General features: G+C 40.6%; 2 protein-coding genes across 2 annotated transcripts in view; both read left to right on the top strand.

Moving 5' to 3' along the window:
- The first annotated feature begins 14,196 nt into the window (after positions 1-14,196).
- On the top strand, positions 14,197-18,377 carry RIPPLY2 (ripply transcriptional repressor 2). The gene is made up of 3 exons (XM_052645611.1): positions 14,197-14,562; positions 14,891-14,955; positions 18,227-18,377. The coding sequence occupies exons 1-3, from the start codon at positions 14,197-14,199 to the stop codon at positions 18,372-18,374; spliced, it is 579 nt and encodes a 192-aa protein (XP_052501571.1). The 3' UTR covers positions 18,375-18,377.
- Positions 18,378-21,402: 3,025 nt separating this feature from the next.
- The window catches only part of LOC128053352 (cytochrome b5 reductase 4), a 116,286-nt gene continuing 109,914 nt past the window's right edge, over positions 21,403-27,774 (top strand). Inside the window, exon 1 of the mRNA XM_052645867.1 lies at positions 21,403-21,558. Coding sequence (XP_052501827.1) covers positions 21,484-21,558 — 75 coding nt within the window. The 5' untranslated portion in view covers positions 21,403-21,483. The remainder of the gene's footprint in view (positions 21,559-27,774) is intronic.

Below are 27,774 nucleotides of genomic sequence, written 5' to 3'. Positions count from 1 at the left end.
GCTGAAGCTGAAGGTCCAATATTTTGGCCACTTGATGCAAAGAGTCGACTCACTGGAAAAGACCCTGATGCTGGCAAAGATTGAGGACAGGAGGAGAAGGGGGTAACAGAGGACGAGCTGGTTGGATGGCATTACCAACTCGATGAATCTGAGCAAACCCTAGGAGACAGTGAAGGACAGGGAAGCCTGGCGTGCTACAGCCTGTGTGTGCATGCTTAGTCACTTCAGTTGTGTTTGACTCTTTTCAACCCTACGGATTGTAGCCTGCCAGGCTCCTCTGTCCATGGGATTTTCCAGGCAAGAATACTGGAGCAGCTTGCCATGCCCTCTGCCAGGGGATTTTCCTGACCCAGGGATCAAACCTGCATCTCCGGCATTGCAGGAGGCTTCTTTACTTCTGAGCCACTGGGAAAGCCGTGCTGCAGTCCATGGGGTCACAAAGAGTTGGACATGACTTGGTAACTAAACAACTGCAAAATAATTGGTCACTACTCTTGAAAAAAATGCCAAGGTCATGAAAGACAAAAAGACAAGGGATTGTTACAGATTAAAGGGGACCAAGGAGGCATGCAAGCTAAAATCAGTGTATAATCCTGGATTGGATCCTTGATAGGGGAAAAGAAAAACAGGAATAAAAGGCATTATTAGGGTAATTTGTTTATTTGAATATTTACTGGGGATTAGATAATAGTCATTGTATCAAGGTAAAATATCTTGGTTTTGTTAATTGCTCTGTGATTATTGAAGAAATTGTTCTTGATTAGAAGATATGCACACTAAAGTGTTTAGGAGTAAAGAGGTGTAATGATTGCAACTTATTCTCATATAACTGAGAAAAATGAGTGTGCGTGGGTATATATACATACATAGAGAGAGAGAGAGAAAGACACAAAGAGCAAAATGTTTAACAATTGGTGAACTTGGGTAAACGGCATATAGAAGCCCTTGCAACCTTTCCATAAGTTCAAGAGTACACAATATTAAAAATTATAAAAGATATACTCTGGCTAAAAGATTCCCTTCAAGATATAATCTTGTTTCAGGTGTCATTAGATGATTAAAGGTAATCCCAGTAGACCAATTTATCCTGTCTCGCCAGTCCAAACTTAGAGAAATTTGCTTTCTAATCATACCTAGTGCTATGATCGAAGGCATGATAGCTCCAGACTCCCAGAGTCTACTGAATCTATAAACATGAAGTAGCGTGCATGCATACTAAGGCACTTCAGTCATATCCGACTCTGTGCGACCCCATGGACTGTAGCCCACCAGGCTCCTCTTGTCCACAGGATTCTCCAGGCAAGAATATTGGAGTGGGTTGTCATGCCCATCCCGAGTGGATCTTTCCAACCCAGGGATCGAACCCTCATCTCTTACATCGCGTGCATTGACAAGTGGATTCTTTACCACCAGCATCACCTGGGAAGCCCCAACTATGGAGTAGGGAATCAATTAATTTATGGATTATTCTTCTGATAAAATTTCTTGCAGGTAGTTTTACATAATAACTGCTATAGAACAGTGTGGCAGAGGCTGCTAGTTGCCATCTCAATATTCATTATTCCTTGGTAAAAATATCCCTGATTTTTAGGAAAGGAAAGGGCTGCTCCCAATAAAGACTTTATTTCCCAATTCTCCTTACAGCTAGGTGTGGCTATTTGGCTAAATTCTGACCAAAGAAAATAAAAAGGAAAGTTATATGGCAACTTCCAAAAACACCTTCTTAATATAATCAGTCATAAGTCCTTTTACCCTTCTTTGTCTCTTCTCCCATAATACCTGGAGTGTAGATGTGAGGCCTGAATCTCTAGCAGCTATCTTGGGCAACAAAGGCAACACCTTGGGGTGGTAGAACAGAGAGAAGGAAACTCTGTGGGGCCCTGATTAAAAGTAGCTGTCATTCCAACCTTAGAATGTCTACTCATTAAACTATTTTTTACTTTACAGGAGAAAAAGAAACTTTAATTTTGTTTGTCATTGCTAATTTGAGATTCTATTATGCATCATTTAAAAAAAAACGGTACTTTTCAAAAAATATAAGGGGCTAAACTCTGAGTTAGACTCATAGTTTCTATAAATTATCAGGTGATAATTCACTCCATTGGGTGGATCCCATTGATATATCTTCCTAGAGTCTAGCAGAGTCTTCGCATAGTTTTAATAGATGAATATTTTTAGAATGAATGAAAACTATTCTAATAAAATCAACTCCAAAATGCTGCCTACATAATTAGAAATTCACCCCAATTTGGCATTGCTTTTTGATCATTATGATTTGCTTCAAAGATCACATTAAATACATTTCTTTCCCTATAAACTTTTGGTCAAAAGCAAAATAACCCTTATCTAGACTTCTAGATGTTAAAATTATAGGGAGAATTTTATGATTACAGTGTTTGCTTCTATGGCATTCTTTATTAACAGACTAAAAGGTAAAATGAATCAGGCAGCACAGACCGTGTCATATCAGGAACAAACAACTCCAAAATCTCACTAGTTTAAAACCACAAAGTTTGTTTCTGGTGGGTGGGAGTTCCTCCCTATCTTCCTTATTCAGACTGCTGCCATCTCCTCCATGCAGACAAGGAGGAGATGACAACTGCCCATTGGTTCTTAAGGCTGCCATTCAGAAATGAGACATATCACTTCCACCATGTATCACAAGGCCACACCAGACTTCAAGTGACAGGCAGGAAGTGCACCCTGCCATGTACCTAAGATGAGCATTCCAGAATTCCTGGAAAACCCTAGTGACTACCAGATTGAGGCATTTCACAACTGATTCTGAGCTCATGGCTTCTCATCTTAGTCTTCTCCTGGATTTTCTTTCAATAATTTTTACAGATAAGGCAAATTTGGTTGGTTAACAGATGAGTCATTTATCATGATTATAGAGAGTGAAATTTTCCTGAAGGCAGAGAACTGGCTCTAATTCTTCTAATTTTTGCCAGTATTTGCTTGTGACTACGTGTTGGAGAAGACTCTTGAGAGTCCCATGGACTGCAAGGAGATCCAACCAGTCCATTCTAAAGGAGATCAGTCCTGGGTGTTCTTTGGAAGGAATGATGCTAAAGCTGAAACTCCAGTACTTTGGCCACCTCATGCAGAGATGACTCATTAGAAAAGACTCTGATGCTGGGAGGGATTGGGAGCAGGAGGAAAAGGGGATGACAGAGGATGAGATGGCTGGATGGCATCACCGACTCGATAGATGTGGGTTTGGGTGAACTCCAGGAGTTGGTGACGGACAGGGAGGCCTGGTGTGCTGCAGTTCATGGGGTCGCAAAGAGTCGGACACGACTGAGTGACTAAACTGAACTGAACCTGATGATGGAAAATGAAACAATACAGACCCTTAAAGTCTTGTCGGTGTCATCTGACCATGTTAGATTAGTGGGTTATGAAGTATGCAGGACTTCTATGGAATCTCTAGAATGCATGTAAGGGTTAAAAAAAATGCTTTCTTTTCTGAACATACTTGTTTGAGACCAGGTTTCCTTCATGTACTTCGACCAGGATGACAATACTGCAACAGACTGAATACAGAGCAGACAAGAGAAGCCAATCATTTCCTATAAAGTTAAATATTAAAGAGATTTGCAAAAGAAATTAGTTTAGAAAAAAGTTATTTTTATAAAATACATATTTTATATTAATATGCAACAGGATATTGATATTCTAAATGAATAAATATACATAGCTTGAAATGGTCTCACTTTTAATTTTTAATACAGTAACTATTAACAGATATAACCCACATTAAGTAAAGGTCCTTGGGGCTCTTAACTTTTTATTTTGAAATCAGTTCAGTTCAGTCACTCAGTCATGTCTGACTTTGCGGCCCCATGGACTGCAGCACGCCAGGCTTTCCTATCACCCACTCCCAGAGCTTACTCAAACTCAAGTCCATCCCGTCAGTGATGCCATCCAACCATCTCATCTTCTGTCTTCCCCTTCTCATCCTGCCTTCAATCTTTCCCAGCATCAGGGTCTTTTCCAATGAGTTAGTTCTTCGCATCAGATGGCCAAAGTATTAGAGTTTCAGCTTCAGCATCAGTCCTTCCAATGAATATTCAGCACTGATTTCCTTTAGGGAGGACTGGTTGGATCTCCTTGCAGTCCAAGGGACTCTCAAGAGTCTTCTCCAACACCACAGTTAAAATAATTATTCTCAATAATTTTTAGGAGTTTAAAGGGGTCCTGAGACTAAAAGTATTAGGAACCACCTTAGATAATATCTTGCTTGGTAAATTTCAATCTAATCTTTCAAAAGAGAGAACTACTAAAAAACATTTTCTCTACCACAAAGATGTTAAGGATCAGTGAGATAATGATAACAATTTGAGTATACCTATATGAGGAGCAGGCTTCCCCAGTGTCTCATTAGTAAAGAATCCACCTGCAATGCAGGAGCCACAGGAGACGTAGGTTCAATTCCTGGGCCATGAAGATCCCCCGGAGGAGGAAATGGCAACAGTATTCTTGCCTGGGAAAATTCCATGGACAGAGGAGCCTGGTGGGCTACAGTCCATGGGGTCGCAAAGAGTCAGACACAACTGAGCACACACACATACAAGGAGCATTGCCTGATGAATACTCATCCCATTGCTGAGAAGAGTATTTTCACCTTATCTATATGAAATACAAAGTCAATTTTATGTCTAGATTATAAAAGAATATATTCAGTTAATCTACTAAACACTACCTGAGAATAGAAGTAGTCACTGAATGAAGATACACACTGCTGTGTAAATCTTAAAATTCATCTAAAAGAGGCTAAAATTGAAATAAGAAAATTACTATTTTTATATAAGGAATCCAGATGTTGAGTATTTCCACTGAAGATTATTTGATAACCTCAACTGCATTAAATGTTCCCAGGATCCTTATATCCTTCTAACCTGTTAGTTTCTGGATCCTGGCTCATATCCATTCTATCAGCCCCAAATGCTGACATCAAAAGTAAATATAAGATCAAGAGATAGAGGAGTGGTATATTTTTTCCCATGTGTTTTTTTTTAGACAGCAAGAAAGATTTTTCCTGAAATCACCCTGCCGCCGTAACACTGACTTGTTTTCAAACATCATGTGTCAGAAGTGGATCACCAATCCCCAGCCAGTGGAGAAGCTCAAACCAATCCTGGGATAGTGGAATTGGAGTTACCATGATTGACTGAAACCAATCACAGTTCTCTCTTTGTGGTTAAAGAAGGACATAGCTTTTCCAAAAACATCTGACTTCTTGATATTGGCACAAAATGGGGTTCTTTCAGTAAAAATGAGGGTGGGAATGGGGAATAGCTATGGACTAGGGAACCAGTGGTTCCTGCATAATCATGACAATTGAAATGTCTCATTGGGGTCCCCAGGACTGTTATGGAATAATATTGCATTTGCCAAAAAATCCATTTGGATTTTCTGTACCACCCCTCAAATGAACTTTTTGGCCAACACAAAAGATAAAATTCAGAGACATTGTAGGACTTCCTGGGTGGCCCAGTGGTTAAGAATCTGCACTTTCACTTCAGGAGGCAAGGGCTGATCCTTAGCTGGGGAACTAACATCCTAGATGACACATGGCTCAGCCAAAAAAAAAAAAAAAAAGATTCCAGAGATGTTTTATAAGTATCATATTTGTTTGTTTTCCTTCTTTTAATTAGTCAGTTGTCATAGAGTACCTAATGAATGTTTTCGGTGCATTAAAGATACATAAAATCTCGTTAAACTTTTTACTGATAGCTCATTCTTAGCTTGTAATATATAATTTATTCAATAATAACAAAAAATTAGTTCTACTCAATCTGCTTCTACTACATTTTTGTTTCCTTAAATTATTCTGCACATGTCACTGCTGATACATTATAGCATCCTACCTTTTACACTTAATGCTTTCAGGTAAAATTTGACTCCATGAAACTGGAAACATTTATGTATTTGAAGAATATAAATTTCATTCTATAATCCAAGTAATTCTCTAAGTAATTAATAAAAGTCAGAAACAAATACAGAAAATACTATTCAATATGTTCTTCCTTTTCTGGAACAACCCACACAACAGCTGTCTGGTCTCTCACTAACAGTATGAGCCACAAGAGCAGCTACATATTTTCTGCTATGATCCTGTATGGTCTGGTTACAGCAGGAATGATTTATAGATCATTCAGGAAATAATCCTCTGCCATTTTTCCTTCAAGGCTCAGCTTATATGTCATGTCTTCAGAGGCCTTTCCTGATCAACCTGTTTAAAAGAGGCTTCCTCCGATTACTTAATATTAAATTACTCTTCTAATTCCATCTATAGCACTCTTCCAAATCTGTAATTTCTTTTGCATGCATTTGTTTATTTTTTATTTCCCAACTAGAATATAAGCACTCTAAGAGCTGGAAAACATGTTGGCCTTATTGTATGCTGCTGCTAAGTCGCTTCAGTCGTGTCTGACTCTGTGCGACCCCATAGATGGCAGCCCACCAGGGCTCCTCCGTCCCTGGGATTCTCAAGGCAAGAACACTGGAGTAGGTTGCCATTTCCTTCTCCAATGCATGAAAGTGAAAAGTGAAAGTGAAGTCACTCAGTCGAGTCCAACTCTTTGCGACCCCATGGACTGTAGCCTATTTGTAGGCCTTATTGTATACTGTGTACTAAAAGCCTATTGTAGGCCTTATTGTATAGTGTGTACTAAAAGTTTAATACAGTGTCTGACACATAGTGGCTGATCAACAGATATTTAATTGAGAAAGTTTTCTTGGGAAAGAAAACTTTATCATCTAATATTCTGAAAGCAAAATTTAAACTTGAATCTTGGTGCTTATCATATTTTGGTCATTGATATGTAATAATATAGGATATTGTAACTATATAATTAATGGATATTTCACATAAGGCGTCAGATGTGGTAAAACAATGTAAAACACAGACAAATCAATCTCTTTTTATGCCAAATGGATACTTTTTTTACATATTGTGTTTTCATTTCAGATAATTTATTAAGTATGAGAAATTAACCTAATAATTTAATCTGGGGTTAACACAGTTTAGAAGTGTCAAGAAACGAGGCTGGCGAAAACTTGCAATACTTTTGTATCTTCAATATACTTTGAATGGGAACCATTTCTCAGGAACTCTCATGGTGATTATAATAATATACATCCAACTGTAATTATAAAACAAAGCATTGAATATTTTAGGCCATTAAACATTTTTTAAAGTTTTTTTTTGATGTGGATCATTTTTAAAGTCTTAATTAAATTTGTTAAAATATTGCTTCTGTTTTAGGTTTTGGTTTTTTGGCCTCAAGGCGTGTGGGATCTTAGCTCCCCAACCGAGGATCAACCCCACAGCCCCTGCACTGGATGCTGAAGTCTTAACCATTAGATGGCCAGGGAGGTCCCTAGGCCGTTAAAGATTATACTTTATTGTTATTAACAAAGTAAGCAAGTTACTGAAAGGGTGACCTGGAGTCTGTCTGTTTTCAATGGAGATATTCCCATGTATGGGTGTGATTAGCACAGAGTTGCTAAATCTCTCTCTGAGCCATCTGTGAGCACCTTCTTGGTTAAAAACAACACAGACTCACTCTGCTCAGTTTTCAGTTTTTTGCCACAACTGTTATCTTTATCTTAAACCTGGGAAGTTTCTCAAATGCCTCAAGTTTGGGAATGCCACCTTTCACAAAGAATCTGATCCTCAGATTGAAAAAAAGACCTCTATTAAGTCAACTACCTCAAACAAAATTTTATTGACATAAAATGTTGATCATAGAAGTGCCAATTCAACTGTAAAGGAAAAAAGAGAATTTTAGCTTACTATTGAGTTTAGAATAGTTTCATGTGTTTGACTTTCTAATAATGCAAAATAAGATTCCTAGCTACTTGAGCACACTGGCTTGGTCTTTGGATCTATCTCGTTAGGGTGATTCATTATAAAACTCCTTTTATAATGGCCTCAGAGTGAGGTCTTAGTTCTGGCAAGTTGGCAGTAGTAGAGACCTTGCTGACAAAGACCTCGCAGATAGTCTGTCATTGCACTTGATGCTTTGGAGGCCTCTGTCCTTACTACAGACCCAGCACAATCTCCTCTAAATAACTTACTCTGATTGCCATGGATGATCCATTCATGTGGACCCTCAAGGAGACCACTGCAATAAAAACACCTAGAACGGTCCAGAGACCAGTGTAAATAAAATGTCTGCTTTAAAATAAATTCTAAAGTGATCACAGCCATCCTAACAATCACTTTCTCCACCAAAGATGCAGGTTTTTAAAAGACAGCCTATCAGAAACATCTAAATAGGCTTGAGGACTTCCTCGGTGGTCCAGTGATCAGGGTTCTGTGCTTCTACTGCAGGGGGCACAGGTTTGATTCCTGGTCAGGGAAGTTCCACCTGCTGTGTGGTGCAGCCAAAAAAAATTGATTAAGAAAAAGGCTTGATTTTGATTGCAGTGTTTAGTTCCTTAAGTCCAGGCTGAGTATGATTAGGAAGCCATTCTTTAATGTACTTCCATCAAAAAGTATACTGCTTCATACCATAATGTATATTGCTTCATATCCATAATGTATATTGCTTCATACCCATCCCAACAGTATGGGATATATCTTTTTTGTGTTACTAAGATTATAAATACAAAATTTAGCTTTAGAAAATATATACTACTAGTAACAGTTCTGGGGCTTCCCCAGTGGCTCAGTGATAAAGAATCCACCTGCAATGCAGGAAATGTGGGTTTGACCTCTGGGTTGGGAAGATCCCCTGGAGAAGGAAATGGCAACCCACTCCAGTATTACCTGTGAAATCCCATGGACAGAAGAGCCTGGCAGACTACAGTCCTTGGGATCACAAAAGAGTCAGATATGACTAACTGACTAAACAACAACAATATTAACAGTTTTTTATTGCACATAATTCAGAGTGGGGATGAAACAATTTTCTACAAAGGACAACCTTTTAGATCTTTAAAACTATTGATACCATCATATTTCATTAACCATAAATAAAGTAAGTGAATTGAAAAAATTAACATCTCTTCGAAAAGATCTCTCATACATATTATATTCAGGTTTTTTAAATTATTTTTTATTGAAGGATAATTGCTTTACAGAATTTAGCTGTTTTCTGTCAAACCTCAACATGAATCCGCGATAGGTATACATATATCCCCTCCCTTTTGAAATTCCCTCTCCTCTCCCTCCTGTTCAGGGTTTTATACTGCCTTTTTCACAGGTTTTATGTGTGAAAACATAATTACATCATTGAAATAAAATACAAAAAATGTTAACAAGTTTGATTTTGTTGGCATTCACACACAAATGAATCCTTTTCCCAGAAAGGAGCATTTTGTATGTACAATCTTTTACAAAAGAGTCTAGCTAAGCAAAGAGATATTATAATTTTAAAAAGTAATATTCATAAGATCATGGGTAAGAGTGGATGTATAGGCACTGCTATATTTAAAATGGATAATAAGCAAGGACTATAACACAGGGAACTCTGCTCAGTGTTATACGGCAGCCTGGATGGGTGGGGAATTCAGCGTGAATGGATATGTGTATACGTATGGCTGAGTTCCTTTGCTGTCCACCTGAAACTATTGCACTGTTAATTGTCTACACTCCAATATAAAATAAAAGGTTAAAAAAATCAATTAAAAAGAGAGAGGATATATAAGCACTGAGACTGGCCCTACTTTTGAACAAGCAAACAGGTCTCACTCAGGAGGCACGTGGTGGCAACAGCAGCTGTGAGTCCCTATCTTCCCTGCATCCCTGCACACGGCAGCTTCTCACCCCAGTCTCTAAGTGGAGAGTAAGTCATGCCCAAGTTGAGGTCATCCTGTCCATCAAAAATAGCAGGGAAACATCAGGTCACATACAAAATGGGAAATTAGCTCGAGGTCTAATTTCTATTTTTGTTGGTTATTATTTTCTGGATAAGACAGAAGCCCTTGTCCATTTTTTCTAATGTGGCCTCGATTTTTTCCATACTTCTTACTCAGTGACTCTCACTTAGCATCCTTTCTCCAGGACATGCCCACTTTCTTTCATTCTGTAGTCATTCATAAATCTAAAGTTTTTTTAAAAAAACATACTGGGTCCACATGTACCATGTATAAGGTGAATTTATAATATCTATTTAAGGTAAAATATAAAAGCTGGTAGCTTAAATGTCTGTTAGAATATAAGCTTCTTGAAGGCAGGGAATTTTGTCTGTTTTCCCCACTGACATCTCCGGAGCTGCTAGAACAGTGTCTGGCACACAGTGGGTGTTCAATAAATATTTGTTGAAGGAATTAAGGTTTTTATATTTTTCATCCTAACTTTAATTCTCACTGATGTGTTATGGAAAGCATATTGATATGTTATATAAAGTACATATTTTAGAATGGATAACTTCCTAGAAACATACAACCTACCAAGATTGAATCATGAAAAAATAGAAAATCTGAGCAGAACCACTACTAAAAAAGAAGATGAATCAGTAGTCAAAAAACCTCTCAATGAGCAACTATAAAAATGAAGGAAATCCCATCATTTGCAACAGCATGAATGCACCTTGAGGATGTTTTTCTAAGTGAAATAAGTCAGATAGAGAAAGATAAGTACTGTACAATCTCACTGTATAATAATATCTGTATTAATAGGTGGTATAAATGGAATAAATGTATAAATGGAAAGTTTATGATCCTGTAGCTCTAATAATCCATATTTCTATTTATCAGTTTACCTAAGTTTGATCAAGTATAAATCTTTCCCTATTTTCTTTTTAAAATATTTATTTATCATTGGTTCTTCCTTTTTTCCTTCTAGGAATTCATTCTTATTTTCTTCACAGTTTTAAGACAACTGAAGTCCTCTAGGATTTATTTCTCATCATCACAATACACCCATCCTTCCCCACACCATTTCTAGTCCCCTTGATTAAATCTGCTTTCTTGATTTGTTCCCAGGCCTGGATTACTGTTATCACTGAAACATACTCTCCAATGATATGAAAATCCTCCCGAGGGCTATTGATCTCCTTGCTTCCTTCCCCCTAAAGGACCACAAGCTATCAATCGGGTCCAGTGCTTTCTCTTTGTAGATGCTTCTCCTTCCCTGCTTCCTCTCTTTGTCTTACCAACATTCTCCTGTCTCTTACACACCAAAACCAAAATCCCTCCACTAATCCAGCCTTACCCCTCTCTCTTTTTATCCCCTGTAAAATGGTAACATCAGCTCACAGTTTTTATTTCTTCATGTCTCAACTTACTGTAAAAAGAATTTTCCACCTCCATACACTTAATACTTTGTTTTAAAGTCACTTATAAGCCCCTTGGTATCACTTAATACCTCAGATCTTTCCTTCCTTGTTGGAATTCTTTCCTCCTGTGTTTCCATTACACCTTGCTCTAGTAATGCACCTTCTGCCATCTTCACCATTCTTTTACAGTGTTTATTCTTTTCCATTTTGTTTTATTTATTTTTTGCGTATCTTCTCATTTTGCTTTTCAGAGCTCTGTCCTTGGTCCTGGTCTCAAACTTACAAAATTTCCATGGGAAAACTAATCAATTCCTATCATTTTAATCTCCACTTCTTTTTTAAAAATGATTCCCATATTTATATCTTTAAACTCTCCACTAAACTCCAGATCTCATATTTCTGGTTGTCCTCTAGATATCTGCTCAATGTATGTGTTCCTTAGCCTTCTAAAATCTATTAATTTTATTCCCTTCCCCATGTTATGCCAAGTGGCAATATTCCAGAGGAAATATGCTCCAAACTTTTTATCCTTAAGTGAAGATGATGTGTCAATCTCTCATCAAATACACACATACACACACACACACACACACACACACACACACACACATATATATATATATATGACTTGAGTAAGAAATAAACCTCTAATATTTTTTTTGGAGTTTGTTGTTTTTGCTGTCTGGATCAGCTGGGCTTAACTGATTCAAAATCCAAAACCAAATTGATTGCTGTTTCCCTGAGCACTATTAACAGAATGAAGGAACATGCTCTTCTCACCTGCTCTTATTCCTCTCTTCCATTTTCTTTGTGTTTTCTGAGCCACCAACATCACCCACTCAAGCAGGCTAGACACCTGGAAGCATATCTAGACTTCATGTTTATGTCCACCCACATTCCTGAATCAGGTAGTTCTGTAGATTCAGTTTCCAAGTATCCCTCAAATATTTTCTTTTATTTCCAACCTTAGTATATATCTTCTCATTGTCTGTTGCCTGAACTATTTCAGTGAGTTTGTAAATGATGTCCTTGTCTCTAGTATCAGAGTTCCCTAAATCCATATGGCTGTCAGAGAAACTTTTATAAAATGAACTTTGATTATTCCACTCTCCTGTTAAAATCTCTCACCAGTGCTTACAGAATAAAGCTGAAATGCTTTGTTATGGTATATTAGACTCTTAATACTCCAAGCCTTTTTACTCTTCTCAACCACATCTCTGCTCCAGCAACACCTAACCCCTTGAAGCATTGGTCCTTCCACTCTTCCATCACACACACACAGAGTCCATTAGTCCTCAACTGATCCTTCTAGAAATCCCAATTTTGTTTTTTTTTACTTTAAGAAGGTTTTACTAGTTTTGACACACATCAATTCTCTCCTGATACTACTTCTTTGCTTAAAATGTGCTTTTGCTATTGAATGTGGCAATTTTTAAAAACCTTTGCTCATACAGCCACTGTGATAGCCATAGGCCATGGCTGTGATCCTCTTGAGAATAGGGGGATATCTTACTGTAATTATATATGGAAAGCACAGAACTTAGCATATTACAGATACCCTAAAAGATGTTTACAAAATGGAAAAGATAAGCCTTTTCCTCAGATAGTTTAGCATCTGCTAAGGGTTAATTTTTTATATAACTTAAAATTTATAGAGCTTACTGTGTGTCAGGCACTGTAGCAACTATTCTGTAAGTTTTATTTTATTTAGCCTAACAGTAAATCTAGGGCACTGAAACGTGCATTATATACCTATTCTTACTGATTTCATTATCTGAAGCAAACCCTATTTCACCTTTCTGACAAGTAGGTCATTATAGGTTCTTGGGTATTAATTGGATTTCTTTCCTACACAGTAATTGAATGAATAGCAGAAACATTACAGCTTATATTTGGGGTTTTTCTCTACAACTTTCAAGAGGAAGTTCAGCTATTTTGAACAAAAATTATGACGTTTCATGGACCTCTATGATAACTAAGAAGTAACTTAAATAAGAGACACAGGCACAGAGGGGTTGATCAACTGGTTCTACATCATAACTTTTCAAGATTTCATTATTATTCTACACACAAACATCACCCACAAAAGAATTTGCTAATTATCATTGAGTGGCAAAATTCCGAGAGTGACAGAATTGTATAGATGACTCTCAAGACGTATTTTGGAGGACACTGATAGATGTTGGGAGAGCTCTAGGCCCAAATCCTATGACTCCACTCAATGGTCCTCTAGGTTGAAACATGCCTTTTATAATTCAGCTCTCGCAAATCTTTCATCTTCAAATAATAACAGGCAGATGTAGAAACCTAGTCTGTCTATATATTAAGAAACAAACAAGGGACTTCCCTGGTAATCCAATGGCTGCAAAGCCAGGCTCCCAATACAAGGGGACCCAGTTCCATCCCTGGTCTGGAGACTAGATCCCACACGCTGAACTACCACCTGGTGCAGCCAAACAAATAATTTTAAAATATATTTTTAAAAAAAGAAACAAGAAACTAAACAAACAAACAAACAAATAAAAACAATATTCCTTTCCTAAGAAGTCCAGAACCAGTGGCATTTGCCGAAGGCCAAAAGCCATGGGACGACGGAGCAATGATCTGCCACTTGGCCTTTTTTGCAGAAATACACAAAACGTGTAGAATCGTTTAGGTTTAACCCCTCCTAGCCTCATCACTTGGAAATTGGATGCTCTGAGGAATGTTGTACCCCACCCCATCCCCGCAGCCAAGGGTGAAAGAGTGATTAACAATCGCTTGGCAAAACAGCTTCCCGGGCCATTTGGGAGTTGCACGCGTTCGTCCCCGGGGTTCGGGCCGCTGCGCCTTCACGCGCAGCCTTTTTGTTTACTCCGCCAGCAGGGGAGACAGGGAGCGAGCGTGTAAAGATGCTCCGGGCCTCGGGGGCTATATAAAGCTTTGGGTTCGGACCAGGTGGGTGCCAGGGGCCAGCCTGTCCATGGAGGTCGCGAAACGTACGGAGAGCCGAAGCAGCCAGTGCGCGCACCTCTGTCGCCCGCCGCCAGCTCCGGATCTTCCGATGCAGCACAGGGGCGCGGACTCCGGGTACAGCGCCTTGGCCCCGCCTCGCGCTTACCCTGCTCCATCCCTCCCGCCTGCGCCTTCCCGGCTCCTCCCCTCGGCTCTCCCAGCCCCACACCCTCCCCGCCCTGGCTCAGCTGCGGTCAGGTCTCCTGGGTCTAGGTTCGCATTTTTTCTGCGCGCCCTGTGCTCCCCACCTCGCAGATCCGCAGTCTTCTGGAGACCGTGGACTGAAGACGGAGGAGAGAAGGAGCAGGAGGCACCGCACCACGCCGTGGAGGCGGTGAGTGAGCCGTGCGTGGCGGGCCGCGCCTCCCAGAGGCTCCGTTGATCGACCCGCGCAGGGTACGCGGGACCCCCGGGGAGACGCGCGCCTGGCCTGCCCCTGGCGTATTATCTCACCCGCCGGTGGCCCTACGGGTGGCCTTGTCTGTGCTGTGCGGTGAGTGCGTCCGCCGCTCCCGGGACGCAAGGATCGAGCCGGGAGGGAGGCTTCTGAGCCCCCGGGGTCACATTCCCTGCCGACGGGAGGAACGCTTGGTCGCCCGGGTTTGCAGTTTTTTAGAAAGGGGTGAGTGATAACTGCGATCCGTTTCCTTACACCCCCTCAGATGCCAGATGGCCTCGGAATAACGGACGCCTCAGGAAAGCTTTCCCAATACAGACACCCAGTCAGGTGAGTGACAGGCCTCATCGAAGGGCTCCTGCAGCTCCAGGGAAGGGTCTCGTACAGCCCTGCTCAGAAGCTGATGCCGAAGTTTTTCTCTCTTGGAAAAATCTACCTTCGAGGTTTATCTTCCTAGTCCCAGAGGTCCTTTGCTCATGGAGTTGAAAAATGGAGTTCACGCTCTCATCTGAAAGAACGGTTAATCAGTGCCCACTCAGTAAGCGCTTTAAAATATCTATTATGAAGAGGGAACGCGGGTAGCATTAGTAAAAGTAGAATGATGACGTCTTGTGCCTGCGAAACAATTTCTTTTTAATGCCAAAGGGTTTGAGTGAAACTGGCTTCACACCAGGCTGAGTGGAAATATTCTTACTCTTTTCCAAACCAGAATCAAGAATGGTGTTCGCAATTGCGGTTTACAACAAACCGAACAAATCAGCAAATGGAACTTGAGACGGAAGAAAGAATGGAAACGTAATGAAAATCCCAAAGATTACAGGACCGTAAAAGCGATTGAAAGTTATTTGACCTAACAGTTAAGAGCTAGTTTGCTGTTCTTAGCCACAGGAAGTCAGTCTTCCTTCAAGATGATTAGTAGCTTTTAATCAGGTGAAAGCTTGTTTTCATTGCCTGCTTTAGAGAGCTGTTAAATGAAGAGCTGTATAAAGTTTGTAGAATGTGCATGTGTTTATAATAGCACGTAGTAGTCAATAAGTGTTAGTCTGTCCGTTGTGTCCGACTGTTTGCAATCCCATAGACTGTAGCCTGCCAGACTCTTCAGTCAATGGAATTCTCCAGGCAAGAATACTGGAGTGGGTAACCATTCCCTTTTCCAGGGGTCTTCCTGACCCAGGAATCCAACCGGATGTCCTGCATTGCAGGTAGATTCTTTACCATGTGAGCCACCAGGGAAAGACCATAGTAGTCAATTAGTGTTGATTAATTTCCTACTCTTTGCTAGCACTATTGAAGAACACAGGAAAAGATAATCACAGCCCTTTGGAAGTGTTATAATGGTTTACTTTGGTCAATTTTATGACTAACTCTACCAGGAGGGGGGAGATGGGAAAGTGTCAGGGAAGTGTGTATCATAGATGTGATTACCTGGCTGAGTCTTGAGGTTAACCCAGTGGAGAACCTGAGGGGTGGGGCAGAAGACATTGAGAGGAAAAAGAATAGCACAGTTCCTTCTGGGAGCCTCAAGGAACTGGCATTTGAGTGTGTGGAGCTGTGGTCACTCCAGCAGGGAAGCCAGAGCCAGATCTTGTATACCTTGGTACAAGACTTTTGTCCTGATCCTGTGTATGGCATTGGGAACTTATGTACTTTATTCTGTAGGTGGTATTGGGGGTTACTCAAAGGATTTTAATTAAAATATTAATGTGATCAGATTTATGCTTCAAAAAAATCAGTAAGGAAATCGTATATAGCCTTAGAACATCAAAAGTGAAATTGGAAGTTATTGCAATTAAGTCATTGATGGAATTGGGTGAACTTGGGGAATGCTTAGTTGACAGAGTAGATCAGGCTTAGGCTTATGATGTATTGGATATGGTAGGTAAATAGAAGTAAAAAGACAGAATGGTTCCCAGGTTGATGGCTGATGACCAGGTGAATGCTATACTAATGAAATGGAAATTAAGGCTTAAAAGATAACTTGGGAACAAGATAGCGTGTCAGATTTCCCATTTGTCATATTTCATGTGCATATGCGGCCTCCAAATATATCTGTCCAGTCAAGAGCTGCATATACAGGTCAGTGGTCCAGAGCCCAGTTCTTAAGTGGAAATACAGACTTGGGAGGCTTTGGTAAATAAACAGTTAAGGGAATCATGGCAGTGAGTCAGGTCATCTGGAGGAGTGAAAGAGGAAAGATGATCATTCTTGATAAAATACTGGGGGAAGGCCAGCATCTAACCTGTCTACAGAGAAAGAGAGGTGCACAAACATGACTGGGAAGAATCAAACAGAATAGGGAGAAGTCAGCAAAGTATAAAGTCCCTGTAAGAAAAATGGCCAGTGAGAGATTCTAGGGAGACAGAGTGTGATAATAATTAAACAACATTCTTTGGGTTTGACAGTTTTACACATTAGAAAATCAATTGCATTTTTTAGGAGCAATTTCTTTTCTGAACTAATGCAGCCGTTTCTTTGTATTTCTCTTTAAGTTCTGTCTTGTATAGTATTGTGTGTTTCTGATTCTTTTTACTCAATTATCAACTTCTTGAAGATAGGGATCATGATTTATCTGTCTCTGAATTATGAGTTATGTTTGGCATAAGAGATAACTAAAATATTTATAGAATGACTGAATTACTGATGTTGCTTATTTAGGCACCCAATTTATAAACTTAACTGTTTGGCTAGAAACATTTATCAACTACATTGCCTATGTTTTTGCTTTCTAAAATGGAACATACTGAACATAATGAAATTTTCTGTTTGTTAGAATCAATCTGATTTGGGCACATGAGGCTACTTATTGTACACTAAAATACCAGGCACCCTAGTTGGTGATGCAACCTTATCCTTTTATTTCCCTTGAATGAAAAATAATAGAAGATCAGATGGTAAGATTAATATTTGTTGTAAATTTGAAATTTTAAGGTAATCACATTTACATGCAGATTATTTGTACAAAATCAGTATTATTTTCAATATCTCAATATACTGTTCCCAAATTTAGTTGTGTGGGGAAAAGGGAGAGATATGGGATCAAGGTTGCGGTCAGAGATAGCCTTTTGAAAAAGTTGCTTTTTGTATGTTTCTAAACTTGCTTTGGTTCCATCTGTATCTACGAACTAAGTCTGAGTGTCAAACAAGATGCTAGGTAATTTCTGCCTTTGTGTAAGGTGCATAATATTTTGTCATCTTTATAAAGTTTTTATCATCCCAATATTTAATGTCATGGTAGGATTCATTTTTTCCCCAAAGGAATTTGGAAATTGGAAGATAAACCTTCTTCTGTATTTTGTAAGACTAAGTATATCCATAATGCCTGAAATAAGCTATCTAAATATTGATCTTAAGCTCATGGAGAGTTTAATGTGAATTTGATCCAACTTATAACTTGGATAAAGATTTAAAACAGTGAATCAATTATCGATACTTTATCAAATAGACTCCATGAAAGCTGTAATACCAGCATTTTAAACTCTATTTAAATGCATAAATCAGTTGATAAATATATGGAGCTCTTGAAATTTGAGCATTTCATGAGAACAAAGATTCTGAATGTGAAAAAGAAAATAAAGCATATTATGTTGTCTGCTTCTTTCAGACTATTTTGGCCAAAATCAAAGTGTTATGATTACTTATATCAAGAAGCAGAAGCTCTTCTGAAAAATTTTCCAATTCAAGCCACAATTTCATTTTATGAAGATTCTGATAGTGAAGACGAAACTGAGGAGCTGATCTGTGAAAATTAACCTGATTACTTTTGATGACATTCAAAGCTTGTAGGTACAAATTAGATTAGTGTACAAATGTATCATAATCCTTTTAAAATTAATTTATTTGTATATAAATTATCAATAAAATGAAGTATTCAGTATTACTATGGTAGTTTGGCCTTTTTCATCCCTACAGTATAATACAATGTTGGCATTTAAAAGTAGGTTCTGTTTACAAGTGTCTTGATTGTATTGTAAACATTTGGACCTTACAAAAGATAATTTGGGTCGCTTCGTCAGATTACAAATTTATCTTTGTTTATAATTTTGAAAACATTTATGTATGACTTTTCAAAGAATAACAATATTTAATTTTCAAGGCTGAGTTTTGTAACATCTGGTATTTCCTACTGATCCCCATTAGATGTTGTAGTTACAGAGGCATATTATCTTATTAGGTAATGAGGAAAATCACCTTATGTTATCAATCCCGTGTTACTATTATCTATTAGCTAGCAGATGGTGAAAAAGATTGTAAATCATTGTCTATAATTAAGATTGGGAGTCAATGTTAGGAATATTAAATTTTAGCAATTTTAATGAATGGTGAGTCAAGTTATTCTCACTTTAATACTCTTCTGCTGCCCTTAAATTCAGCAGTAAAATAGCATGGGTGTTTAGTGCTTACGGCACCACACTGAGGGATCCCCAGAGTTAAAACAAAACATCTTACTTAAATGGAGTCTAAAAAAGGGGAGACAAAATGCCAGAATTTGATAATCATTTTTTCATTTCAGTACACAAGGGAGCTAAGAAATTTGGCAGACAGACAGGAAACATTCTCCAATAATATCACCTTCCATTCCTCTGGTTCCCAGGTCCTATATTCTCATGTAAAAAATTTTCTCCTGGGAAGTGAAATAAGAAATTCTTAGTGATTAGCTTAAAAAAATTTATAGAAGAATACATCCTTTTTTAATGAAAGGGAAAACAGAAGCACTTTGCATGGTAGATAGAGGTAACATAGTAATTATGATCATGAAATTCTTTTAGCTCAAATACAGTCTTTTCAATTACAAGTAGCTGAAATACAAGCATTTCCATTGCTTAGCTAAAATTGATTTACAGGCATTTTAGTGAACACAGTGAAATTGCTCAGTCGTGTCCGACTCTTCGCGATCCCATGGACTGTAGCCTACCAGGCTCCTTCATCCATGGAATTTTCCAGGCAAGAGTACGGAGTGGGTTGTCATTTCCTTCTCTAGGGGATCTTCCCAACCCAGGGATCGAACCCAGGTCTCCCACATTGCAGGCAGATGCGTTACTGTCTGAGGTACTAGGGAAGCCCCACAGGCACTTTAAGAACAACGCAATTGAAATAGAACAATTTCAAACCATGTTTCAGTCAGGAAAAATTAGTTATGGAAAGATGATAGAGAGAGTTACTTAGAACTATATTTCTTCTCTTGAAAACTTTCCTTTCACTGGATTCTACTCTCAGGATGTATGTGTTCCCCAGGAGATATGCAAAACCCCACCAGATCACCAATATGGACCTTGAGCATTAGAGACTGGTGTTTGCCTGCACAGTATTTGTGCTGCTGTTATTAATATGTTGGGATAGTATTAAGAGCCACAGTCACATTTATTGAGTGCCTACCATTAGCCAGACATCTCACTTAATTCTAAGTACGACCTAAACTCATTGTGTAAATGGAAAATGAGGCACTGAGATATTAAAGTAACCTGCATAAGGTTGCTCATTTATTAACCCCAGGGGTGGCATCCAAACTAAACCTAAGTTCAGTTCAGTTCAGATGCTCAGTCGTGTCCAACTCTGCGACCCCATGAATCGCAGCACACCAGGCCTCCCTGTCCATCACCAACTCCTGGAGTTCACTCAGACTCATGTCCATGGAGTCGGTGATGCTATCCAGCCATCTCATCCTCTGTCGTCCCCTTCTCCTCCTGCCCCCAATCCCTCCCAGCATCAGTCTTTTCCAATGAGTCAACTCTTCGCATGAGGTGGCCAAAGTACTGGAGTTTCAGCTTTAGCATCATTCCTTCCAAAGAAATTCCAGGGCTGGTCTCCTTTAGAATGGACTGGTTGGATCTCCTTGCAGTCCTAGGGACTCTCAAGAGTCTTTTCCAACACAACAGTTCAAAAGCATCAATTCTTCAGCGCTCAGCTTTCTTCAGAGTCCAACTCTCACATCCATACATGACCACTGGAAGAACGATAGCCTTGACTAAATGGACCTTTGTTGGCAAAGTAATGTCTCTGTTTCAATATGCTATCTAGTTGGTCATAACTTTCCTTCCAAGGAGTAAGCGTCCTTTAATTTCATGGCTGCCATGAAACTAAGCCTATCTGACTCTTAAACGTGGCTAACTGCAACACAACATTCGGGGGTTAGCTGCATTAGTCTACATTTCGCTCTATCTTTCAAGAAAGAGAGGAAGTTAGATGAGGAGGAAGACCTTGTCAGTGGGTGAATGGAGCAGAGCGAGACTTTACTAACCTCTTCAACTCGTTCACTAGTCATTAGTGAGAGTTCTTAAAGGTTAAGTGTTCTCTGCACCTCACAGGAGTGCCTGTTTGCATTTGACATCTCAGCTCTTAAAAGTTCTCTTTTCTGTACAGACTGGTGCCTTAAAAGAGTTTCTGGCAAATCAAAATGCCTTAGTAGTGTTATTTTATTCCATATTTCAAGCAATGTGATGGTATAGTGCTTTAACAATGGACAGACAGTTGTGTTCTGGGTTCACAGGCATCTCTAAAAATTTATTCTCAGATTCGGTCAGCACCAAGGCTTAGCAACAGCTTCACTCTTTAATCTTTCCACGGAATAGCTGTCACCTCCTTGCAGTGCTGAAATTCAGGGTGCAGGACGAACTGGGCATGCGTAGTTTTCACTGGTTCCACCCCTGCCCGCTCTCCATTCGCCCCGTTGGCTTCGTCCCCACGCGGCCTCGACGTGCTGCGTCATGGCGCGCCTCACCCTGGACGACCCCGGAAGTGGGTCGGGGGCTTGGCCTCTGCCCGGCCTCGGAGCCGGAGCGGGAGGCGTTACTCCGCAGGCGTTGAGCCGAGCTGTCGAGTTGGGTGGCGGACCCCGGGCAAGGCCCGGGCGAGGGGTCCAGGATGCTGAACGTCCCTTCCCAGTCTTTCCCGGGCCCCAGCTCGCAGCAGCGCGTCGCCTCCGGGGGGCGTAGCAAGGTAAGCGCGCGGCAGTCCTCTCTTCCTGCCGGGATCTCAGGCTCCGGCACAGTCCCTTCTCTCCTTAGGTACTCTCTCCCACCTTCTGTCCCCACTTCTGGCTTTCGTCCCCTCCTACCCTTGCTGGCGATCTCTTTCAGATCCTATGTGTTCTCCAGTCCTGGAACTCTCTTAACCTCCGTCTCTTACCAGCTGGTCCTTTTTCTTTCCCATCCCTTTATCCCGTTCTGTCAATTCCCTTCTTCCAACTCTTTTCCCCGCTAATCAGATTCAGATATAAGGTAATGCCAGGCTCTGTGCTTCCCATATTGTAGGTACTCTGTATCGGCTTCCTTATAACCTGCTCTCCGTTCTTTTGTTCACTTTCTGAAGAAGTTGTGAGCAATCTGGGTTCCCTAGAAGAGGGGGAAAGCTGGGCAATAGCTACAGTGACCAGTGTTTATCCCGCCAAGGGTGGGGACTCCAGGAGCTAGGGAAGATTGGAGAAGAGAGAACAAATTTCTATATACAAACCTCCGGTTAGGTTTAGGGACACATCTCCAAGCCACACTGCCTTTCTCTCTTCCTCTGGTACTAGATTGTTTTATCACTGTCTTTTCTGCTGATATCTCTTGCTAATTTTGAAGCTAATATAATGCTCTTTAAGTTTTTGTTGAACATAGTTACTGTTACCAACAAGTGGGATGCAAATGTGTTTTATATTTACAGAATTTAATCAAATTGTCTCCCATGTTCATTGCAATATGAATGTTGCTTGCTCCTGTTTGTTAGTTCCTCATTCTATAACCACATCTTCATGTTTTGTTTTCAAGACTTCCACCTGATCAGGCCATTCCTTTCTTCATTTCTGGACTCTTGAGTCTTTAGCATAACATCATTTGGGAACTTCATCAACTTTATTTTCTCCACATGGACCTGGAGCTTGACCCTAGGTCAGAATTATGGGTTCAGAGATCTGTAGCTTTCATTAGCCTTTCAGAAGTCTGTAACCCCAACTATAATAATATAGCTGAAATTGATTAAGTGCTTACTGACAGCCTGAGTGCTTTACATGTATTACCTTGTGTAATCTTTCCAGTGACCCTGTGAAGTGGGTGCTTTTGTTATCGCCATTTCACAGCAAAGGAAACAGGTTAAGAAGTGCTGCCTTGAAAGAGGCTTATACGATGTGACGCCAATGGTGACTTTTCTTTTATTGCTCTGTGTATCGGCCAACCATCCAATCACTTGTCCTCTCCTCGGGGCTTGACCTGTTTCTCTCCTTAAATGCTTGGCTACATAGTAGAAACTTTGCAAAGAAAGAACCTCTGAATTAGAATATGAGAGTTGCTGCCCTTCTCCTTTAAAACTACCAGCCATGTTCTCAATATCATTTAAAGGAAATGAATAGAAAGTGAATAAAATAAGATTATTGTGCAATTCACACTCAGACTGATTTTTCTGTTTTTTTTTTTTTTTTCCCTTTGTGAAATTGTTGCTGGACTGAACTTGGGTTCACTTGCCTGACATGCAGCAAAGCCAATCCACTCACATTGGGTTGTGGTGGAGGAAAGTACAGCTTTTATTTGCAGGGCATCAAGCAGGCAGAGGAGAAGAGGGTGACAGAGGATGAGGTGGTTGGATGGCATCACTGATGCAGTGGATGTGAACTTGTGCAAACTCTGGGACGTGGTGAGCGACAGGGAGGCCTGGCATGCTGCAGTCCATGGGGTCTCAAAGAGTTGGACTTGGTGACTGAACAAGAAGAAGCAGGGAGAACAGGCAGCTAATGACCAAAAGACCCAAACTCCCTGATGGCTTTCAGGCAAAGATTTTTATATTCAGCATTTGAGATGAGAGTCTCAAGGTGCATGGTTAGCTTGTGGATCTCTTCTGTTTGGTTGCTGGTGAGGTAACATGGTGATATTTTAGAAATATCAGTCTTTTGTCTTGTTCCAGCCAGTCTAGGGTCTGTATGCTTCTGGTTAGCAGTTTCTATCCCTTGAGGTTCTGGTTTCTGTAAAGCAACTCAAGGACATTAGGTTGTTAACTGTATCCATTCAGGAGGGACTAGGAGTCCTGTGATTATGTTATTTTCTTGCTTGACCAATGTTCCTTGGTTTTTGCATTTTCTCACATCTGTAGTCATTAGCTGTTTGAGTCTGCTTTTTGGAATTAGGGGAAGGCCTTGGAGGCTAAAGCTTTTTCTAGAAACAAGAAGTAGGGACATGAACCCGGGAGGGTCCCTCAGGGCCCTGCTCAATTTCAAAACAGGCTAATCTGGAACATGTGAGAACCTGTGTCAGGATTGTATGAAATAGGTTGTGGGTGAGAAGACAGAACTTAGTTGGGGAGATTTGTGTATCATAATTGTTAGAAGCGTGGACTTTTGAGTGAGAAAGATTCATTCTTTTTCCATCTCTACCTTTTAGCCTCTTTGAATCTCTTTCCTCAGTTGTAAGTGGGAATAATATGAATAGTACCCATTTTATAGGATTGTTCATAGGATTAAATGAGCTAATGTTTCTCTCAGCACAGTCCTGGGTTATGGTAAGCACTTACTAGATGTTACTAGCTTGTAGGCTTTTATGCAAACCTCACTGATTGTTGAGGGATTGCTGTGTGGAAAAACCTGTAGCACAGTGCCTGGTACAGAGAATGCACTCAGTATGGTAGCTAATGTTATTTCTAATACACAACTAGTATGTATTTATTGAGAACCTACCATATGCTGGAGATGTGGTCTTTGTTGGGGAGGGAGAAATTTCCACTTTTATCCATCCCTCTTGAGTTCTTGTAGCTAGACTGATAAAGTTGACACAAGACAGATTAGCAGTAGAAAAGATTTAAATTTTATTCTTGCTTTTAAGTTTTAGGCAATAAATTTGATGCTGAAAGCTCAGCTTCCATGTATGCTGGTGCTGAATCAAATCTTGGAGACAGAGTTTCGGGTGAAGTAGGAAAGGATAGCTTTATTGCTTTGCCAGGCAAGGGAGACATGTCAGGCTCCTATCCTCAAAACCGCATGTCCTAACTTGGGCAAGATAGTGACAAGTTTTGTGGTAAAAAAGGGTGTGATCAGCTCGTGGACAATTCTTCCTCTGATGGGTTGGTGGTGAGGTAAATAGGAGTTGCTGGAAAAGACCCTGCTGCTGACAGAGATTGAGGGCAGGAGGAGAAGGTGGCAACCGAGGATGAGGTGGTTGGATGGCATCATCAACTCAACAGACATGAGTTTGAGCAAATTCCTAGGATAGTGAAGGACAAGGAAGCCTGCTCTGCTGTTGTCCATGGGGTAGCAAAGAGTCAGACACACAACTGAGCGACTGTACAACAAATAGGAGTCAACACTGACAACCTTCAGGTCCAACTGCTCTGGGGGTCTATATGCTTGTGGGCAGCATACCATAACTTCCCCCACCTAGAAGGGGTTTCACTATCAGCTCAAAGATACTGTTGGGCTTCCTAGGTGGCCCAGTGGGTAAAGAATCCTCCTGAAATGCAGGAGACACAAGAGATGCAGGTTTGATTGCTGGGTCAGGTAGATCTCCTGGAGGAGGAAATGGCACCCCTCTCCAGTATTCTTGCCTGGGAAATCCCATGGACAGAGGAGCCTGGCAGACTACAGTCCATAGGGTCGCAAAGAGTTGACACGACTGAAGCAACTGAGCATGCAGACTTGATGGGAAACAGGACCTTGTCCCAAGACTGCTCTTGACTGTTTCTCCCTAGTCTCACCACCCCTCCCTTCCCTAATTAGCAACTGTTTGAATCTGCCCATTGGAACTCAGGGAAGGTCACAGAGGCTTAATGAAGGCTGTTGCCAATAATCAAAGAAGTGAGGGACACAGAAAAGCTCTGTGCCCAGGAACCCAACAGAGCCCTGCACGATACCAAATTTGAAAGGAATTGATGGCACAAAGAAACTTAGGTCTGGGTACTTAATTAGTAAGGAATTTAAGCAAAGTTTGGGCTTGAGTAGTAGATTAGTAAAGAAGTAACACAGCTTGCTTATAGACTTTTGGGCCCTGAATTTCCTACCTCTGAGAGAAGGATGTCTTTCTACCTTCCAGTACAGGAAGGACACTTTCCACAGGGGAGATTTGTTTCCTGCTTTCAAGGAGACCAAGAGGGTGGTCCAAGTATTCATCTTGCATGGCCTGCGCTGGGTGCCAACAGCTCTGTTTTCAAAGAGTTTAATCCAGTGGGCTTCACAGTTATAAATGCCTAAGGACTCTAATAGTCTGTTATGACCATGAAGAAGTTGGTGCCAGAGAAAGCTTCTGGAGGAAGTAATGTCTGTGGCTGGGAGGGGTGAATCATTTTCCATTTGCCTAGAATATAGAACTCTAGTATTCGTGCCTGGAGAATCCCCATGGACAGAGGAGCCTGGTGGGCTACAGTCCATGGGGTCACAAAGAGTCGGACATGACTGAATGACTAGAACGACTAAGCTCAGCATAGCAAAGTATAGAATGGCTTCCCAGGTGGCTTAGTGGTAACGAGTCTGCCTGCCAATGCAGAAGATGCAGGAGACGCTGGTTGGATCCCTGGGTTGGGAAAATCCCCCAATGGAAGTCATGGCAAGCCACTCCAGTATTCTTGCCTGGGAAATGCCACGGACAGAGAACCTTGGCAGGCTACAGTCCATGGGGTTGCAAAGAGTGGGATGAGACTGACTGAACATGCACACTTGCAAAGTATAGAATGGGAAGAGACGAAAGTTCAGACATGACGCTGGTGAAGTCAACTCTGACCAGATATAAAGGGCCTGGTCAACCTCTGTGGGGAATTTAGAAACATTACAAGAAATATGAGGAGCCACTGACGGAGACAGGGCCCTGGATTAGATCTGTGTTTCCGAAAGATAACTTTTAAATACCCTACAGGTGTGGAATGGTGAAAGAGAGTTATTTTGGTTTGGGATAGGAAAGATCATATGTGTTCTCACACTTTATTTATGAATACCAAGGGACCTAGAGAGTTGTAGTTAGTGATGGTAAGAATGGGATGATGAGGATTAGTAAGAAGGAATGTGAAGTTGGCAAGGCACCACAGACCTATTAACCTGGCTATTTTTGGGGACAATTGAATGTCTAAAATAGATATGATTAAAGGAACTGAGATATGTAAGTGTTTTAGTCCCTTTGGCCTTCTCTAACAGAATACCATAGGTGCCTCATAGACAACAGAAACTTATTTCTCACACTTCTAATTGATCTCAGAAACTTATTTCTCACACTTCTAATTGATCTCAGGTCAGTTCGACCTGCAGCAGCTTTAAGCAGGGCTTCGGTTCCTGGCCAAAGTTTGAGTTGTGGCGGTGAAAACACTGAATCCTAGCCAATAGACTAGCGGTCAGTGACAAGGCCCTGGACCTTCGGTTTTGCAGAAAAAATTCCCACAAAGACGGAAAGTGGTGAAACAAGTAAAGTATTTATTGAGAGGAAAAAGACTATAGTACATGTGGATAGACACACAGGCAGACTAAGAGAGTTGCTGAGTTGTACCCTCATGGCAGTTTGAATTATTTACATGGGGCATATCTTCTGGGTTTCCTTTGCCCAGTCATTTTGATTTCCCTGGTTTAGAGTCTGTATTTGGTATATCTCAGAATCCTCCCATGTGTGGGGGCACATCTTTTAGCCAAGATGGACAATGAGGCTGTGGGTAAAGAGCATCAATTGGCATCAGTCCCCTTTTGACTTCCAAGGAGCCTTTCTGCACAGATGTAGTCAGGGAGATCTCCTTTCTCAGTTGTCCAGCTTTTCTAGTCTTGGAGTTTTGGTCCACCAGGAATGAATCTCCAGTGACTTTACCCTGGGGGTGCCCATCTACTTCCTGCCTCATCGTGACTGGGAATTCCAAGATCAGTGCAAAACTGGCCAGTTTTGTTTCTGGTGAGAGCCTGATTCCTGGTTTGTAGCCATCTTTTCGGTGTCCTTACTTGATGGAAGAGGCGAGGGAGCTCTCTATATGGCCTCTTTTATAAGGGCCTTAATCCCAACAACGTCATCACCCACCAAAGGTGCCACTTCCTAGTACCAGCACGTCAAGATCAGCATTTCAATCTAATTTGGTAGGGGGATACAAATATTCAGTCTATAGCAGTAAGCTTCCTCGAATAATGTGACTGCTTTTACATTAAACAGCTATCTGGTACTATGTTACATACTAGTTATACAGGTTAGATGTGTGGAAAAATTTCCACTAGCGTGTCTTAACTGGTTAAAATAC

The sequence above is a fragment of the Budorcas taxicolor genome, chromosome 9 (assembly GCF_023091745.1).
Source record: "Budorcas taxicolor isolate Tak-1 chromosome 9, Takin1.1, whole genome shotgun sequence".
NCBI lineage: Eukaryota > Metazoa > Chordata > Mammalia > Artiodactyla > Bovidae > Budorcas > Budorcas taxicolor.
Note: the sequence above shows the minus strand (reverse complement) of the source record. Positions and strands in the feature narration are given on the sequence as shown.

Bases quoted from the DNA above. Each gene is read 5' to 3' on its own strand.
- RIPPLY2 (XM_052645611.1), top strand. From the start codon at position 14,197: ATGGAGGTCGCGAAACGTACGGAGAGCCGAAGCAGCCAGTGCGCGCAC. The intron at 14,563-14,890 runs GTGAGTGAGCCG...ACACCCCCTCAG, and splicing joins CGCACCACGCCGTGGAGGCG to ATGCCAGATGGCCTCGGAAT. The intron at 14,956-18,226 runs GTGAGTGACAGG...TGCTTCTTTCAG, and splicing joins CAATACAGACACCCAGTCAG to ACTATTTTGGCCAAAATCAA.